This window comes from Trachemys scripta, chromosome 23 (assembly GCF_013100865.1).
Source record: "Trachemys scripta elegans isolate TJP31775 chromosome 23, CAS_Tse_1.0, whole genome shotgun sequence".
NCBI lineage: Eukaryota > Metazoa > Chordata > Testudines > Emydidae > Trachemys > Trachemys scripta.
In genome coordinates, this window is record NC_048320.1 from 2,501,310 (window position 1) to 2,518,459 (window position 17,150).

At 54.2% G+C, this 17,150-nt stretch overlaps 1 protein-coding gene across 2 annotated transcripts in view; it reads right to left on the reverse strand.

Annotated features, from left to right (window-relative positions):
* Positions 1–519: 519 nt before the first annotated feature.
* Positions 520–17,150, reverse strand: part of ARHGAP27 (Rho GTPase activating protein 27) — an 80,659-nt gene continuing 64,028 nt past the window's right edge. For both annotated transcript variants that reach the window (XM_034755825.1, XM_034755826.1), the window contains 8 exons: positions 14,692–14,790; positions 13,755–13,854; positions 12,543–12,668; positions 12,231–12,329; positions 11,212–11,289; positions 7,064–7,198; positions 4,695–4,800; positions 520–2,880 (listed from right to left, as the gene is read on the reverse strand). In XM_034755825.1, coding sequence (XP_034611716.1) covers positions 2,703–2,880; positions 4,695–4,800; positions 7,064–7,198; positions 11,212–11,289; positions 12,231–12,329; positions 12,543–12,668; positions 13,755–13,854; positions 14,692–14,790 — 921 coding nt within the window. In that variant the 3' untranslated portion in view covers positions 520–2,702. The remainder of the gene's footprint in view (positions 2,881–4,694; positions 4,801–7,063; positions 7,199–11,211; positions 11,290–12,230; positions 12,330–12,542; positions 12,669–13,754; positions 13,855–14,691; positions 14,791–17,150) is intronic.

The window sequence follows — 17,150 nt, forward strand, 5'->3', positions numbered from 1 at the left end:
CAGACATTTGGAAGAGAACCAGCAGATCCACTGTCAAAGAAAGACCTTTGCCCTTGAGCCAGGGGGCAATTCCTGCAGGGAGAGTCAGGCATTGTCCAGCCCCAAGGGATCAATATCCTCATCTAGTCTGACCTTGGGCAGAGAGTGGACAAATGACTTTGCTAGTGGCTGGGCATAGCACCCATGGCTACTGACACTCACCTCAATGCCATTTTACTAGACCCTGGTTCATGTCCCTCATGCCAGGTTAGAACAGGAGAGGACTCCCGGTTTCTAAAATCAAACTGGCTCTTTCTTAAGAAAACTAGTTGCTGCAACTGCAGCAGGCATTCCAGCCATGTGCATGCAGCCTGACTCTCGGGGGGCCTCCTGCACCCTGGGCTCCTCTCCACCTTCCATGCAGGCTGCTACTCCAGAGACCTGGCTTCTCTTCCTAACCCTGCCAATGACCTTGGGCAAATCCCCTTTGTTTCTCTTCCTGGTCACACTGGGACCGCTTTGGGCAGGGCCAGGCTCAGAGAATTGCAGCGGGGTGGAAGATTATTGTGACAATGTTTTCTCAGTGAAAAGTGAACAATCCACGCATTTACACCCAAAAAACTGATATCCTCTGACGCTGGCCAATGAAAACTCTTCAGTTCAAATAAAAAAAACAAAAACTTTCATTCAGTTTAATTCAAACCAAAACACCACCTTGTCAGTGTTTGTTGGGTTTCCCCCTCCCCTGCTTTGTGTTTTTTGGAGGGGCAGGAGTTCAAAAAAGCCCCCAAGCAAACAAATTGATTCCAAAGGAAACAAATTTTTGACCAAAAAAATCCATCACATTGTGAACTTGTTTCACAGAAAATAATGGCCATTTCCCCACTAGCTCTGCCTGCACTGTGTTTGTGTAGGGCCTAGTAGAACAGGGCGCAACCATTAGACACGGCATTGACGGGACTTGTGACTTGAGGACTTGCCTGTGAATGGACGTGACTCTTGCATACTCCCATGATTCTCCAGTGGCAATGGGGCAAGCTTGTGGGGAGGAAGGCAGCTGTGCCTGTGGGGGATGGGTGCTGAAGGGGGGCTTGGGAGGGGGGCAGATGTTAGGGTGACAAAGGTGGGGAGAGAGAGAGAAGAGGGTCTGAGAGGGCAGGGGGAGTGGGAGACCAGTCCAGGCCTTGTTCTGAGGCAGCAGTTCGGGGGAGCCCTGCTCCATGGGGGACATGCTCTGGGCAATGGAGGCAGAGAAAGGGAGGCAGGAGGAGCCAGATACCTAGGCCAGGCTCATGGATATTCTTGCCCACCCCATGGCAGTGCAGAACCCGGCCCAGGTGGGGCTCAGAGGTCCCAGGCCCCTGCCTCATGCACTGGTTTGCCCTGTCCGATGTTTTGAAATGTTGGTAGCCCTGTGTGGAGGTGTCGCTGCCAATTCCAGGGGCAGGTTCAGGCAATGCACTAAAACAGCCAGTGAGCCATTTAACTGCACAGCCCAGGGCCTCTGCAGCCACCAACAGCTAGATGCCCAGAGGACTTTGAACTAAGCTCCTCACCCAGGCCTGGGCAGGAGCCTGCAGAACTGGAGCGGTTTCCCTGCGGGAGAGTGAGCTGCGAGGGGAGGGGGAGGTCTCCTTTTAATTACAAAAGGGGAGTTTTCAAGGGGGGTTGGTTGGTTGATTTCAGCTCCCTCCTTGGCATGAGCCAGCTCCAAGCTGTCTTAGCACCAGAGCCCACTCCCATCTCAGTAACACAGCATAGGCTGGGGGTGACACGGCCCTGGAGTGGGACTGCAGAGACCTGGGCTCAATGGTCTACGCTCACTGCCGAGGGGGGGCCTAGAGCAAGGCACTTAGGGGAGTGCTCGGCCACTCCCATGGGGCCAGGGGCTGGGACGACTGCTCGTGCTCTCCCTGGAAGCTGAGCTCTTTTGAAAACCTGTGTCTCGGCTTCTCAGCACTATAACAACCTTGGGGGCATTAAGGGTTCATCCCCCAATGGCTGCAGGTGCTCAGGCCCGCAGGGAGGCGGGCTGGCTGGAGCCCAGCGGGAGGCGCTGCAGCGCGGTGTGCATAACATGCTGTTCTGTCGGGGGTCCCAGGGGCTGCTTTGGCTGAAGGGCAGACAGGCACACAGAGGTGGATGCTGCCGCACCAAGGTCCAGGGGGTGGTATGAGCTGTGTGGGAGAAGGGCTCTGGAGCAGCTCTTGCTGGCAGTTCCAGGTGCAGGCATGGGGCGGACAGCTGATGCTGTCCCCACTTCACTAGCTGGTAGGTTGTCCAGCCCCTTCTCCAGTACCTGTACTTGTAGCGAAGTGAAAGTGCACAACCCCACGGAGGACCCTCCCCTCTCAGCAGCTGGACAGCCGAAAGCTCAGAGGCCCTGTGCTCTCCTGGGGCCATTCTTCCGGGGAACAGCCTGGCACCAACCCCGGCGAGCAGGAGTGTTTTGCAGAATGACCGATCTGGTGCCTGTTTTCTCTGACTCTGTTTTCCCATATCTAAAGGAGGCGCACTGGTCACATGGCTCCAGTGGCTAATGGCACAAGTCATCCCAGGTAGTTGCAGTCCAGCATCAGCATTGCCAATTTATTACGGATTGTCGCCACTATTGTCTGTAGTCCAGGCTAGGACAATTCAGTGTCACACACTAGCAGCCGCCACGGTCCATCCCAGGGACTCTGCTCCTTGCTTTCACTGTAGGCTCTGGCTCGCCACCAGGCTTAGCTGTCTGGGAAGATATAGCTGTACTGATTTAAGATGTGTTCCACTATCTGGTTTTGGAAGACCATGTGCATTGCCATGTTTACTTCCTCGGTCTCTGGTCTCAGGAGAGTGGGCCCAAACACAATCGCCACGCTTTGCACAGACATCCGGTTCTGCTCCTTGTAGTTGATCACGCTGGAGGGAGAAGGACAGTCAGTCACTGGAAACTGCCAGGGGCGTGTCTCACTCTGACGAATGCTGCACCTGACAGGAATGGGCTGAGACCAGAACCACGCCCGGCATGAATCCAGCACAGCATGGCAGTGCCAGGGGATCAGGGCTCAACAAGCAAAGCAAGGAACCCAGTGATCCCAGGGCTCATCCAAAGTTTTCCATCTAAACTGTTTTCTGACAGGAAGTTGGGTTTTTGACTACATGAATTTTTTCACAGGACATGTCTGCTTTCCACAGAAAAGTGAATGCCCAAAAACCGAAATATTTCAATTCAAAAATTCTGCTGCGATGTCTATGGGAGTTGTAATTTGGTTGCCTCAAGACCCCATTCTCCTCCAGCGGCTGGGCTCCTCAACCAGACTACGACTCCCATGATGTATTGCCTCTCCCGTTCAAGAGGGCAGACCATGATGCATTGTGGGAGATGTAGTCCAACCAGGGAGCTTGGCCTATAGATAGGGGTCTACCAAATTTGTGGCCATGAAAATCGCATCACCGACTGTGAAATCTGGTCTTTTGTGTGCTTTTTTACCCTATACTATAGGCAGTGCCACTGCCAGCAGCAGGCAGAAGTAAGGGTGGCATGGTGGGTTATTGTCACCCTTACTTCTGTGCTGCCTTGAGAGCTGGGTGGCCAGAGAGCATCAGCTGCTGGCTGGGCTCCCATCTCTGAAGGCAGCGTCGCCGCCAGCAGCAGCACAGAAGTAAGGGTGGCAATATCACAACACCCCGAAATGGGCTTGCACCCCCCTTTTGGGTTAGGACCCCCAGTTTGAGAAATGCTGCAGAGAAAAATCACATTTTTTGAGTTGGTCACGGCATAAGTAGCAAATTTTGCAGACGTGTATCACATCCGCAAAATTTGCTATTTATGTCATGACAAGCCTGCGAAAAATGTGTGATTGCTCCATGATTTAAGTAGGCCCCTACCTACAGAAGAGAACGGGAACATAAGACACCCAAATTATAACTCAATGAGGCACAAAATACTTTGGGTTTTGGACATAATTTTTTTGCCATTCAAATTTTCACTGAAAGAAAAATATCGACTTTTTCCACAGAACATTTTGCTACAACAATTGTTTTTTTGTTTTTGCTTTAAGTAAAATTCCCCCTCCCCCTGCTTTCCACCCAACTCTGGCTGAGCATCCTGCAGCGGGAGGCGCTGTTAAAACCCAGCAAGGTGGGGTCTGCAGAGTCCCATAGGATACTCCAAGCTCAACAATCGAGCTGAGGAAGAACCTTGTAAGGGGCATGGCCAGGGGAGTTGTGAAGGGTCTTCCAGGAGCCAAGGCTAAAACCAGGGGTGAAAATTCCCCCCCGAGGAGACTAGCAGGGAAAGGCACGTGGGTACACAGGAAACCAGCAGTAGCTTAATTTCCTTCTCCCCTTCCAAGGTCTTGCCACTAGATTTGGCTTCCTCCGACTGCACCGTACCCTGGAAGATCTGCCCCTATATACCTGCCCAGGGTAGCACCAGGCCCCTGCGGCCGTCAGCACCATGCTGCCTTCTCTCCCCTACTCCAGTCCAGCACCATGGTACAGGGTGGCACGGGCTGGGACAAGCGCCTCATAACACTGCTGATGAGAGTCAAGGGAAAGGAGGCGGCACAGACCTGCAGGATTAGTGCTCAGGCAGGAGCAGTGATCTCTGGCCTCCCTGATGGCCATGTTCAGACATAGAGGAGAATTACATGAATGGCTGGGGACTGTGCAGATCAAAGCACAAAGCTCCATGCACATGGAGAGGCCTGGGTATCAGGGCAAGAACTCACCGGCAGAGGTGCTGGAAGAGAACCTTCATGGTGTCGCGGTTGGCCTCAGGTAGGGAACACACCAGGTCACGGATGCACTTGCTGCGCTTCGCCTGGTCATATATTTCTACAACCAGATGGAAAACCAGGTCATTCTACCTCGTCAGGACTGGGCGTCAGAGCGCGTGGGTGGGAGACCCTGGAATGGGACTCAGGAGATCTGGGCTCTCGCCTGGCTCTGCTACTGACTGGCCATGTGACGTCGAGGAGAGATGCGGGGCTGGTGCAAGTTGTCACAGCTCTATTGACACCACCGGGTGAGGATCTGCCCCTATGTGATTTGCCCAGCACTAACACAGGGACACCACCACCTCTCAGAGTTCCAAGGATAAATCCACTCATGCCCTTGCTGTGCTTAGATATTACAGGGGGTGGGACCGTCTGACAAGTAGCTAGATACAGAAATCACATCTTCCCCCCAGGGAACCAAGTTGGCTGGCGCTACATCCTGGTTCAGGACAGCCTGTGGGCCAGAAATAATTTCTCTCTGGTGTGGCTCTGGGTTTGCCCTGCAGCCAATGAAAGGCTGTAACTGTACCAAGCTACTCCCATGAACAGCAATTCACACCTTGCCTGGATTCTCAGCCCACTGCTCTGGCACCAGGCACAGAACCCAGGCTGGGGCTGTTGGCCCACCTCCTAATCAGCCAGGCCTACCTCTCTGGCCTTGTACCTCAAACAGAGACTGCAGAGGGCTTTAACCTTCCATGCGTTTCTCATGCATCCTCTCAACAAATCACAGCTCAGCTGTGAAAGCAGAGCTGGTTGGATGGCTCCATAATACGGAGCCATTTTCAGAATGGCACCGGACTCCAAACAAGTGTCCAGAATGGCGGTCTATGCTGAGTGGGCACCAGCATTCTTAGTCAAAACCCATGATGTCTTAGCATGCGTCCACATGGGGCAGGTGTAATTCCCAGCCCAGCTCAGGTACATGCACATGCATTAAAAAGAGCCGGTTCACCGGGGCTTGCACGGGCGATGGCTCGGGCTAGCTGCCCATGTATGTACCCGGGGGGATCATAGAATATCAGGGTTGGAAGGGACCTCAGGAGGTATCTAGTCCAGCTCCCTGCTCAAAGCAGGACCAATCCCCAACTAAATCATCCCAGCCAGGGCTTTGTCAAACCTGACCTTAAAAACCTCTAAGGAAGGAGATTCCACCACCTCCCTAGGTAACCCATTCCAGTGCTTCACCACCCTCCTTGTGAAAAAGTTTTTCCTAATATCCAACCTAAACCTCCCCCACTGCAACTTGAGACCATTACTCCTTGTTCTATCATCGGCTACCACTGAGAACAGTCTAGATCCGTCCTCTTTGGAACCCCCTTTCAGGTAGTTGAAAGCAGCTATCAAATCCCCTCTCATTCTTCTCTTCTGAAGTCTAAATAATCCCAGTTCTCTCAGCCTCTCCTCATAAATCATGTGCTCCAGCCCCCTAATCATTTTTGTTGCCCTCTGCTGGACTCTTTCCAATTTTTCCACCTCCTTCTTGCAGTGTGGGGCCCAAAACTGGACACAGTACTCCAGATGAGGCCTCACCAATGCTGAATAGAGGGGAATGATCATATCACTTGATCTACTTATACAGCCCCAAATGCCGTTGGCCTTCTTGGCAACAAGGGCACACTGTTGACTCATATCCAGCTTCTTGTCCACTGTAACCCCTTGGTCCTTTTCTGCAGAACTGCTGCCTAGCCATTTGGTCCCTAGTCTGTAACAGTGAATGGGATTCTTCCATCCCAAGTGCAGGACTCTGCACTTGTCCTTGTTGAACCTCATCAGATTTCTTTTGGCCCAATCCTTTAATTTGTCTAGGTCCCTCTGTATCCTATCCCTACCCTCCAGCGTATCTACCACTCCTCCCAGTTTAGTGTCATCTGCAAACTCCACACCATCTTCCAGATCATTAATGAAGATATTGAACAAAACCGGCCCCAGGACCGATCCTTGGGGCACTCCGCTTGATACCGGCTGCCAACTAGACATGGAGCCATTGGGAGTGCTAGCCCGAGCTGCCACTCATGTCTCTGTGTCCACGATGCTGTTTTTAGGTGCTAGCTCGCAGAGAGCTAGTGCGTGTCTATCTACCCATACTGGATATCACACCTCCCAGTCACAGCATAACTGTACCCTTAATGATAATAGCAGAGATCCCTGCAGAGTCTGCTCTTGTGTCTTGGCTGGGGAGATGGGGCCAGGCTTTGGGGCTGAATTGTGGAGTGAAGGGGTTCAGGAAATCCAAATGAGCATGGCCCTGCTGGGTAGAGGACTGGCCGCCACCCACACTGCAGGTGTCAGACAAGGCCGTGGCTTCTCTTGTCCCTTACTTATCGCAGTGATGAATTTGTCAAAGTAGCTGAATGGGAAGAGTGGCTCTGGCAGCTCCCGAAAGAAGAGCTTCAAAGCCCCCGTGATGACGTGGACATCCTCCCACCGGCCATCATCCAGGTCCAGATTTTCATCTGCGGGAAGGAGGCAGGTAGGTTAGCCAATGCTCTGATACTGGGGTGGGAGGGGCTTGCTCCATGCATGTATGGATCTATGTCAAGTCAGGCAATCCTGGGCCCAGATGTGCACACACGTGTGCAAGCTTAGGGCACAGAGGTGAGAGTGCTCTTCAGTAGTGCAAAGGGGGACAGAAGTATCAGATACACATTTCTACCAGCGAGGGGATTAGCCATTGGATCAAGCTACTGAAGTAAGGGGGAGAGTCTCCGGCTCTTGAAGTCTGCCGCTTCAGACTGGAAAATGCTTTAGCCACACACAAGTTACTGGGCTCAACATGGGGTGACGGGGCGAGGGTCTCTGGCCTGTGCTAGGCAGGGGTCAGCCTGGATGATCGAATGGCCCCTTTTGGCCCTAATCTCTGTGAATCCAAACAGGAGTAGAATGCTCCCTGGTGGAGCCCATTTCCTGGAAGTTGTCTCTGCATCACTGGAGACCTCCCAGAGTTTAACAACAGAGGAGGATTAAATGTACAATTTACTGCCTGCAATCTCGTCAGCTCTCAAATGAAGCCAGGCTGGGTCTGCTCAGCACTCGGACAGGAGATCTCCAGAGAAACTCCAGGGGATGTTGGTGATCCAATAGCAGGCCAACTTCCCTCAGAGGGTGCGTCTACACTGCATTGGAGGTGCTATTGCCGCACCGTAAACATACACAACACTAAAACACATGGCTAAAAACATCAGTGTGACCACGATGGCACAGGCTTCAGCAGAGACTAGCAATATGAGTCCGTACGTAGGGTCCCCAGTCTGCTTAGACAGCCTGTGCCACCATATCTACATGGCTGTACTTAGCTGTGCGAGCACAGTTATGTCTACCAGTGTTGCGCTCACACCTTGGATTGCAGTGTAGACCCACCCTGAGCCGGGACTGTCCTAGTATCAGGGAGTGTTAAGGGTGCTGTGCTACGGAATGGCTACATTCTTCAAGTGAGCTATAAAACCAATCTTCCCACCATGTGTTAGCCCCACAGCTCTTTCGATAGGAGGAAGAGGGTTAACAGGGATCGCTAACTTCTGTAATCACACTGTCTCCTTAAAGTCCTCATGGAGTTTCAGTTGGATAATTTCTTCTTCACTTCCTGCCCCTAAACTGTTGGGCAGTAGTACAACTAAGCAAGTGACCAAATTCTACCCTAGAGGTGGCTGCAATTCAATGATAGCTTAAGTGATTCCAGCAAGTGTTGTGGGCAAAGTATCTAAAAAGTGCCTCATTCTGTGTTTGTACAGCACCTAGTGCAGTTGGGTCCTGACCTTCTCGGCGCTGCTGGAATCCATGGCTCACCTCCGGATGAACAGAGCCAGGGAGATGCTGTTGCTACCATCACTACTGCAATAATGGACACTGATTTCTCCCCAAATTCTTACAAACCCAACTGAAGGAGGGTCCCGCTGGTTCCACAGTGCTCATGAGGTGTGTCTGCTCTGCTAAGAGACAGCTAAGGGACAACCTCCCTCCCCCTCCAATGATAACCCTTGGGCAGGATTCCTGCGAGATCACTGACAGCCCCCTGTGGAGTCCGGCTCACTCCCTGTGTTCGAACAAAACACAGGCTTTGAGGTGTGGGCCCAGAATCCATCCCACATTCGACTTGGCATTTCTTACAAGCAACAAAGACTCATAGTGCAAAATCCTGCCCTCATTGAAGTCAATGACAAAACTCCCATTGGCTTCAATGGGCACAGGATCTCAGCCACAGATTTTTAAGACTAGAAGGGACCATAAAGATAGGGTTACCAAAAGTCCGGATTTCCCCAGACATGTCTGGCTTTTTGGTTGTTAAATGGCCGTCCGGGAGGAATGTTTAAATATCTAAAAAACGTCCAGGTTTTTCGATATTTCAAAATCCCTCCCGGCCGGCCGGCAGATGGACGTGTGGTAACCCTGCGGAGCAAGTCTCTGAGCGCCCGTCCCAGGGACTGCAGGGCTCAGAGAGGTTCTTCGCCGAGGAGCCGCTAGGGGTTCTGTGGAGCTCGGCGCCACGTTCACAGCTGGGCGCTCCTTGAGCCCAGCCCCATCCAGGGCCCCCCGGCCCCAGCCCCGGGTGGCGAGTGCCAAGGCCCTGACGCTCTGCCCTGCCCGAGCTGCAGCGGCGCCGGGGAGCGTCCGAGGGCTGCCGGCAGCGCTGGAGCCGACGGGGCTGTCGGAGGATGAGTCATAGCCGGCCCCGCACCAGCGGGCTGAGCGGGGAATTGTCCTGGGAGAAGTTTCCCTGGGCGGCCAAGTCCATAACCTCCCTCCCTGCGGCGCCGCTAGCACGGGCGCCCTCGGGCTCCCAGCTTTCTGCCGGCCGGAGCGGAGCCTGCAGGGAAACTTCTCCCGGGACAACTCCCTGCTCAGCTCGCTGGTGCGGGGCCAGCTCCGACTCATCCTCCGGCAGCTCCAGCACTGCCTGCAGCCCTCGGACGATCTCCGGTGCGGCTGCAGCTCGGGCAGGGCAGCGCGTCACGGCCGAGCCCTCACAAAGGAGGCTGCCTGGCGGGGGGGGGGGGGGGGGGGGGGGGGGGGGGGGGTTTCCTCCCCTCCCCTCCGGTTGCCGCATCGCGCCCGCCAAGGCTGCGAGCGGGACAAGGGAGCCTCCCGCAGCCACGGCAGGGGGGAGGGAGATTCCGGGAGTGGCGGACCCTGCAGCCCCTAGGGCCAGGTGCAGCTCCCCAGCTGGAGCGGGAGGGGTTGCACCAGTGACTTCAGGCGGGGTCGGGGCTTCGACTCCCTGGTACCCCACACAAGTCAAGAGCAACTCTCCCCTCCCCCCTTCAGTGAAGCAAGGGCAGGGGGTAAATTTAAAACTGGATCCTGCCACATCTTGTGTGGGTGGGACCAATCCTCTGCCCCTCCGCTGTCTGGACAGAGAACATGGTGGGGACAGTTAGGGTGGGGGGGGGGGCTCAGGAGGGGACAGTCAGGGGACAAGGAGCGGGGGGGTTGGGGATTCTGAGGGGGGCAGTCAGGGGGCGGGAAGTGGGAGGGAGTGGATGGGGGTGGGGCTAGGGCAGGGCCTAGCCCCAAAATCTTCTTTTTTGATTGTTGAAATATGGTAACCCTAATAAAGATCTAGTCTGATCTCCTGTGTAACACGATCAGAAAGCCTCAGAGATTCCTGCATTGAGCCTGTGAACTTCTTGTTGAGCAAGAGAGAGAGAGAGAGAAAAGCCAACCTTAACACTCCAAGCGAGGCGGAACCCATCACACCGTAGGGGCAGTTGTTCCAATGGTTATTTACCTTTGCCGTTAACAATGGGCCCCCAATTTCCAGTGGGGGTTTTATATCTTCAGCTTCCACCCACTCAACCTTGCTGTCCTTTTGTCTGCCCTGGGCTCTCAGTAAGCTTCACTCCTTTTGGGAGAATCTCAATGTGCTCAATCCTCTAAAATGGGACCATGTCTTGTGGTGTCTGAATGGGAGCCGGCCCTTGGAGGCTGGGAGTACAAACTCCTCTCAGCCTTCTCTTTCATAAGCTAGAGAGAGAGGCTAAAGAAGCTCTCTCTCCATGAGGCAGGTTTCCAGATTTTGAATCTAGAGCCGTTAAAACTTGGAATTTATGTTCCATGGGAAATCCTGACACTTTTTTTTTTCCTTTAAGTTAATTCCAACCTGGAATGAAAACTCAAATTTTCAGTTTCCATGAAAAGGAAATGAATGTTTTCATTTTGGAAAAAGTGAACTGGAAGACAGATCTCCAGAGACTCTCACGTTTCATTGGAAAACTCCCGACTGGCTGTTCTCGAATGATCCTTGTAACTCTTCTCTGAGCTCTCTCCAATTTTTCAACATCCTTTTTACTGTGGGGACACGCTATTCTGGTGACAAATGACCAACGGGTTCTCAAATCATTACCAATTTACCTGATTCTGTATTTTCTCACCTTTCTAAATTAGAAAAAGATTTTTAAAAGTCAAAGGCATGTTTATTTAAAGACACTAGATGGTAAGAAAGCTACAGCTAACCCACTGAAAGCAGGCCTACCGTGGTCCACTTTGTAGCGCAGTTTCTGTATAGTTGCCAGATTTCCACTTATTCGATAAAGTCCATCAATGTCCAAACCTATTAGACCAGGGACCAAAACGACAGTTAGTTACCCCATAGCTGGACAACAGGAATATGCCAACAAGGAGCTGGAGAGACGTCGCAACAGAGATTCACACATAAAGCAAGCCCAGTGTGAAGAGAGCTTCATGCTCCATAGGCGCTAGGAGGGCCGGCATTCTCAAAAGGATGTGACAGATTGGCACAAGTGCTCAGCGGACTGGGTGCTGATACCTACTGCTGCATTTCCAGGGGTGCTTAGCACCCGAACTGCTTGGGAAACCTGGCCCAGGCTGCAGGAGCTAAGCACTTGGAAGTCTGGCCCCAAGCTCTTTTGGGCCTCTGCCCTGTTCCTTGCGAAGCGGAATGCAATGGGGTACTCGAGCAGCAGGGGCCCTCCAGGCCCCAGACACGGCTCATACTTGCAGCCTGCCTTGGGGGAAGGAGCAATGCACTGGGATGCAGCAGGGCAGGTCCAGGTCTGCAGCGGCTGCGGCAGAAACCGAGAGAGGAGCAGGGCCACGCAGATTCGAAAGCGAGTCGAGAAAAGCAGTTTAGAAACTTCTGTGCTGCTTTCTGTTCTGCTTCTCCTCGGGACTGCTTTTTAAGGTGGGAGGGTACGTGCAGACACACCCCAACAGCTTGCTCTACAAACCCAGATTGAACCAAGCCTCAGATGCTAATAGCAATTAGCTGCTCCATTAGTCAGTTTGTGGGATGCTTCTTGGGAAACTAACCCCCCCTGAGCCTGCAGCCCCTCCTTGTAGCCCACCTAGGCCCGAGGGCACCAGGTAACGCTGGGGGGGGGGGTGCAGTGCCAGAGATGGTGCAGTCAGGGCTGGTTACTCAGGGCAGAAGGGGCTGTGCTTCCCCGAGGGCTGGAGCCCTGGAGCATGAGAGGGGCTGGCTAGGGGCGCTCTTGGCCCCCTGCTCTTTACTGGAGGATTTGGCGAGGATACCTCTGTGTTCCACCGTCTGGATGCACTGCTGCACAAACCGCGGCACCGTGCCGTGCTCCCGCTCGCACAGCGCTTGCAAGGAGCAGCCAAACACTTGGTCTGAAAAACAAACCAACAAAGCCAGACATTTAGGCAGGTAACTCGGGGCTCTGCCAGGGGATCAGCGTGATTTGCCCCCCTGGATCGCCGGTCTGGGGACGTGCTGGGGGAGAAGCTTTGCTTGGGGATGCAAGGTTTGGGTTTCCTGGCTCGGAAGAAGGGTTTGTTCTACTCGTAAGCGCCCACCCCCAAAGCGCCCTGCCCAGCCTGTACCTTTGATGTACCCTCGCTCCCGCAGGAACTGCAGAGGGGGCCGTTTCTGGAGCAGCTTTCTCAGCCTGTTTCGAACTTTGCTGGTGTCGCTCTCGGAGCCCAGGCTACTGGCCGCCGGCCCGGAGGCTGCGGGAGACAAGGGAGAGCGTTTCACCGCGAGACCAGGAGAGGCCCCAGCGTCGTTCTGGGCACAGACAAGGAGCCCCAAATGGGCTGCAGACAGGTTGCTTAGCTTAGCCCTCCCCGTAGGTCCACTCCCAGCGCGAAGGCCAAACATTACACAGAAGTAAGGGTGGCATGGTATGGCATTGGCACCCTTACTTCTGCACTTCTCATTTTCTGTCTAGCCCCCCACACTGGAAAGAGGCTGGCGCTGCCCCTGCCAGCTCCCCACTCTGGTCTCAGTCTGCTTGGGTGACCAGCTGCTTTATATCAGAAAGAAAACTCCATGTTAGAGAGAGTCCTGTTGCAGGGACGTTACCACCCCAAGCCTGGTGCCGCCAGGTGCCCGGTGTCAGCACCATCCCTGCCTACTGAGCCCCATCCTAGTCCCGCTCCCATGACGGGACATGCCAAAGGGCCAGAGGTGACCTGGCCTTGAGCACACCAGCCAGAGGAGTTGGGGGACCCAGCTCGCATTCGTGTTGCCATCTGTGCCCTTCAGCCAGTTTGCCCTGCAATGCAACACGGGGCATGCTATGGGGCCGATGCTGCAGCCTGCTCTGGCAGTACGTATGGGCTGTATGCAAGCCTCCAAGGCAGGGGGAGAATTTTCCGAGTTACAACCACCCTACACTGCCCCACTGCAAGGCCTGGGCAAGTGGGGGTTGGGAACAGCCATAGAGCTTGAGGTTCCAGAGATCAGAAGGCTGCTCTATGTAAAGGCTGCTCTAACTTGCCCAAGGAGCCATTTGGCCCAGGCTCCAGGTGGGGAGCACTCCTGCACCTTCTGGGCTGTCTCCCAGCATAGAACCTGGCCCTCCGCCTTCACTGCATGCTACTAACTAGGGCATCTACACTGCTGCTCAGCTGCACCTTACCAAGGGACATTGGGTAGTTAATGCAGCTCTGCCTGGCCTGAGCTGAGCAGACAACGAACCCTGCAGCAGCACAACCAGCAGCTCCCAGGCAGACTCGGCCTGGAGGCTGCACCAGAGTGGGCCCCTGGGCTGTTCCCAAGCAGGCTGCTCCGCTCAGATCTCACCCACTCGCCTGGATTCTTTTTGTCTTCGTCTTTGTTGTTTCCCAGTCTCTCCTTGGATCCAAAGTCCCCAACATTTCCGTTCTCGTCGTGAGTAGGAAAGTCTGTGGACTGAGGGAGACATGGCATCAGCTCTTGTCCCATCAAGGCCCCGAAGGAGCTCAGAGGCATGCAGCTCAGGGCGGGAGGCGTGGTGCTTTCCCAGAGTCTGCTAGACACGGCTGAGTAGGTTGGGAGGGAGACAGCGGATAATGCAAAAATTCCCCCACCCCGACACACAAGTGATGGTCCACAAATCAGTCTGGACACAACAGATATTTGGACTGTCAGCTCTTTGGGGCAGGGATGGGCTTTTGTTCTGTGTTTGTACAGCACCTGGTGCGCTGGGGTCCGGGGCCTAGGGCTACTGCAGTGCAGAGAATGCAACCGCAGCAGGAGCCAACCTGAAACTTTGCTCAAAATTCACATTTTTTTGAGGTTGGGGTAAGAAAGAAACCAATCCCGCCGTGCTGAGTTCCCAGGGGGACAGCGGCTGGCAGGGTGTTTCTAGCAGCCAAAGTGCTGTAAATCTCGTGAGAAAGCCAGTCCCAGGATGGCGATGCCAGATCCTAAAGACGAAACCTGGGTGGGGCTCCAGGAGGGGACAGAGCTGAGCAGAAGATGGGCATAGAAGGGAAAGTGAGGCTGAGCAGAGAACAGGGCAGGAGAAGGGGGTCAGGGTCAGTGCTGAGGATGGGGGCGTGGTGTGTAACCCACCGGCCACCTATCTGGGTCTCTGTCCCCATCTGGGGACTGGACTGTGTAAAAGGTCTTCTGAACAAAGGGGCCTATTCCTGGAACTTTAGCCCAGAGCTCCTGCTGGTTGGCCTGGAGGTCCTGGGTTCAGGTTCCCGCCAGGCCAGTGCCTCGGGAAAGCTCTAACAAAACGCCTGGAGAAGCCCCTCTCACCAGCTTGCCGATGCTGTCGGCGATCACCTTCTGCCACGTGGCCACAATGGGCTCAGAGTCGTGCTGGATCAAGAACTCAGAACCGTCGCGGGTCTTCAGCTGAAAGAAGCAGCATGGGAGTGATCAGGGTGAAACAGGCGCTGTGCAGCCCCCAATGTGACAGCCTTCCAGAGGGTCCGTAGGGGAAGAAGGGCAGTTTCTTTCCATGGCACAACAGCACTCAGACACCAGTGGGCTGGGCTGGTGTGACAGGGCCCCTGCTGTTGGCCTTGACTTCTGTGCAATTTTACAGCTCAAGTCTCTGCTCATTGGGCACCCCAAATTCCCATCGATTCAGACCACATAGAATCATAGAATCTCAGGGTTGGAAGGAACCTCAGGAGGTATCTAGTCCAACCTCCTGCTCAAAGCAGGACCAATCCCCAGATAGATTTTTGCCTCAGATTCCTAAGTGGCCCCCTCAAGGATTGAGCTCACAACCCTGGGTTTAGCAGGCCAATGCTCAAACCACTGACCTCTCCCTCCTCCAGGCTGAGCCCTTGTCTTCAGTGCTCACAGGTCCTGAGGAAAAGATGCCTGGCTTCTAGGGGCAGATCCCTTGCACTGGGCTCCCTCAGACTAAGCCCTAGCTCTGCACTGAGGTCTCCCCCTGTATTTAGCTGCATCTCTAAGCTGTCTCTGCAGCAGGAGTGTCCCAGCTCTGCCCGCAACCTGGCCAGGCAGGCGGGGTGTTGTGATCGCTGCTCCTGACTGGCTAGAATTGTGATCCCAGTGCGAATCACCAGTCTGTCTCATCCACCTGTTGTGAGCTCCTTGGGTGGGGGCTGCCACTTGCTCCGTGTACGGCCAGCCCCCAGGACTGTGGTTCTTAGCTGGCCAACCCCTCTGTGCTACTGCAGTAGAAGTGTTCAGTAACAACCAACCCCCGGCTTGGTTTGCTCAAAGCTGCGGCCAAACATCTCGGTTTCATCCACTGTCCCGTTGTGCAGGCGTGAAGAGTTACCAGCTGGCAGTTTCCTTTCCAATGCAAAGCCCAAAAGAGCCAGGGTTTGGCTGTACCGGCCGTCCCAAAGGAGCCTGCTGTCTGCACTGGCAAAGGGGACCGGCCCGTACTGCCCTGCTGTGTGCAGAGAGGGGCCCTGCTGACGGAGACACCACTTTTTAATTCTCCCTTTCCCCTGAAGTCTGGCTGCCCCTCGGCAATAGCATGTGGCCCCTGGCCACTCACGTCTTATTGAAAAGATACCCTGGGCTTGCTAAACAGCAGCCAGTGGAGGGTTATGCAATGGCCAGGGAGGCCTGGTGCGCTCGTACTGGTATAACTGTGTCAGTTGTGGATATGATCCCCATGCGCCTTATAGTTCTACTGGTACAACCCCTAGCATGGACGCAGTTACTCTGGAAGAACAGGGCCTAACACCAGCATAGCTTATTCCCCATCCTGCCCGGGTCTGGCTATCCCAGGAGAAGTACCTTGATCTCAGGAGAACTGCGTCCACACTGGGGTGGGAGGGGGCCTGTACACTTTAGTTGCACCAGGCCAACTTGAGTGCATAGTCAAGGCCCGAAGTCACGATTTCCCACTGCCCCGCCCCACCCGCTGCCACCTCGCTGCAAAGGAAGGGCAGATTGCCCCGGTTCAGACTGAGGTGCATAACCCAGCTGCTTGGCACTGGGGCAGACGGCAGCGCCGGGTGACAGGGAACGTGAAGTGGCCGTTAGCCCAATAAGCAGCCAGCGTGCAGGGCACTAAAGAGACACAGGTGTGAGGGCCGTGTGTGCACGTGCCAGAGAACACACCAGCCAGGGGGCATCAGCTCTTGGGTGCAAACCACGGCCCTGCACAAAGAGGCTCTGTTCTCACCAAGCCTCGGGACCCTCCTGGGGTCTTATCCACGCAGAGTCGAACCAGTTTAGTTACAGGTGTGAATTTAAACCTGTTCCGTTAAACCCCTGCCAGCCCCTGTGTGGATACTCTAGCACCAGTCAGAATAGACCTCAGTATAGTTCATCCTGCCTCAGCGCTGGGGGATGGGAGTAGATGACATCCCAAGATCCCTTTCAGCCCTGCATTTGGCTGGCATAGCTTTGCCAGCTAGGATCAGGGCTGGATTAACTCTGCTGTGGGCCCGGGGCTATTAGATTTTGTGGGGCCCCTGTATACAAGTATTTTTCCTAATTTAAAACAAAATGATCAAAATTATACCATTGGGCTATTAATGCTATACTAAACTTGCCTTTTAATTAACATAAGCCATTTGGTGGTTACAGTTTAGTCTTAAAACACGTAGAATATAGTTAAGTTAATTCAAAACAGCCGACTTCTTATCTTAGAACAGCTGTTTTATTAGTTTCTTTCTGGGAGGGAGTTTGGGTGCAGGAGGGGGCTCCAGGCTGGGGCAGGGGGTTGGGGTGCAGGAGAGGGTGAGGGGTGTGGGCTCTGGGATGGAGTTTGGGTG